Source organism: Corvus brachyrhynchos, unplaced genomic scaffold (genome assembly GCF_000691975.1).
Source record: "Corvus brachyrhynchos isolate BGI_N302 unplaced genomic scaffold, ASM69197v1 scaffold309, whole genome shotgun sequence".
Classification (NCBI taxonomy): Eukaryota; Metazoa; Chordata; class Aves; order Passeriformes; family Corvidae; genus Corvus; species Corvus brachyrhynchos.
The window spans coordinates 17,546-19,141 of record NW_008240227.1 but is presented as its reverse complement, the minus strand read 5'-3'; the positions used below and the strand labels follow the sequence as shown (position 1 = coordinate 19,141).

The window sequence follows — 1,596 nt, the reverse complement described above, 5'->3', positions numbered from 1 at the left end:
CGGGAATGCCGGGATGATCCCGGGAATTCGGGATCCCGGGAGGGGAAAATCCTTGGGATCCCCCTGGATGAGGATTTTGGAGGGGGATCCCACCTTTTATCCCAAAAAAATGAAGGAATTTGGCTCCGGGGCTGGAATTTGGGGGGGTTCCGTCCTTCCCGATGATTCGAGCCCCTCTGGATGCCCCAAATCCCGGGGGTTTTTTGGGATAGAACGGGGGGAAAACAACGCTCCGGGGGTGCCGGGATTATCCCTGGAATTTGGGATCCTGGGAGAGGGAAAAATCCTTGGAATCCCCTTGGATGAGGATTCTGGGGGGAGATCCCACCTTTTATCCCAAAAAACCCGGGATTTGGGGCATCCAGAGAGGCTCGAATCATCGGGAATGATGGAAACCCCCCCAAATTCCAGCCCCGGAGCCAAATTCCTTCTTTTTTTTGGGATAAAAGGTGGGATCCCCCCCCAGAATCCTCATCCAAGGGGAAAACAGCGCTCCGGGAATGCCGGGATGATCCCGGGAATTCGGGATCCCGGGAGAATTCCCAGGGATTCCCCAGGATGCGCTCCCAAATCCGCCTCCTCCTGGCGCTGCTCTGCTGCTGCGCGGCCCCGGCGGCTGCGGCGCCGCCTCCTTGGGAAGGGGCGTGGAGCGATCCCAATTCCTGGTCGTGGGGTTGGGATGATTCCCATTCCCAATCCCAATCCCAGATTCCCGTGGCCGTGCAGTGCCAGGAGGCGCAGCTGGTGGTGACGGTGCACCGGGATCTGTTCGGGAACGGGCGCTTGGTGAGCGCCGCCGAGCTGAGCCTGGGCCCCGCCGCCTGCAAACATTCCCGGCTGGATCCATCCCGGAATACCGTCACCTTCAGCGCCGGCCTCCACGAGTGCGGCAGCACCGTGCAGGTGAGTCCTGGCTCCAGCCGGGAATTCCCACCGGGAGAGGCTCCTGGAATGTGGGGGTAGATCCGGGTGAGTCCTTGTCCCGATCCCGGCATTCCCACCTGGAACGGCTCCCGGGATGTCGGGATAGATCCGGGTGAGTACTGGCTCCAGCCGGGAATTCCCACCGGGAGAGGCTCCTGGAATGTGGGGGTAGATCCGGGTGAGTCCTTGTCCCGATCCCGGCATTCCCACCTGGAACGGCTCCCGGGATGTCGGGATAGATCCGGGTGAGTACTGGCTCCAGCCGGGAATTCCCACCGGGAGAGGCTCCTGGAATGTGGGGGTAGATCCGGGTGAGTCCTTGTCCCGATCCCGGCATTCCCACCTGGAACGGCTCCCGGGATGTCGGGATAGATCCGGGTGAGTACTGGCTCCAGCCGGGAATTCCCACCGGGATTCCCACCGGGAGAGGCTCAAGGGGTGTCCGGATAGATCCGGGTGAGTCCTGGCTCCATCCCGGGATTCCCACCGGGATTCCCACCGGGAGAGGCTCAAGGGGTGTCCGGATAGATCCGGGTGAGTCCTGGCTCCATCCCGGGATTCCCACCTGGAGCGGCTCCCGGGGTGTCGGGATAGATCCCGGTGAGTCCCGTCCCGATCCCGGGAATTCCCACCGGGATTCCCATCGAGAGAGGCTCCCGCCGCGGCCGCGGA

The 1,596-nt window shown here is 62.7% G+C and overlaps 1 protein-coding gene across 1 annotated transcript in view; it reads left to right on the top strand.

Annotated features, from left to right (window-relative positions):
- Positions 1 to 542: 542 nt before the first annotated feature.
- LOC103622942 (zona pellucida sperm-binding protein 3) overlaps positions 543 to 1,596 on the top strand; it is a gene marked incomplete at its 3' end in the record, with an annotated part of 13,187 nt that continues 12,133 nt past the window's right edge. The window contains exon 1 of the mRNA XM_008641968.2: positions 543 to 903. Within this exon, the coding sequence (XP_008640190.1) occupies positions 559 to 903 (345 nt within the window). The remainder of the gene's footprint in view (positions 904 to 1,596) is intronic.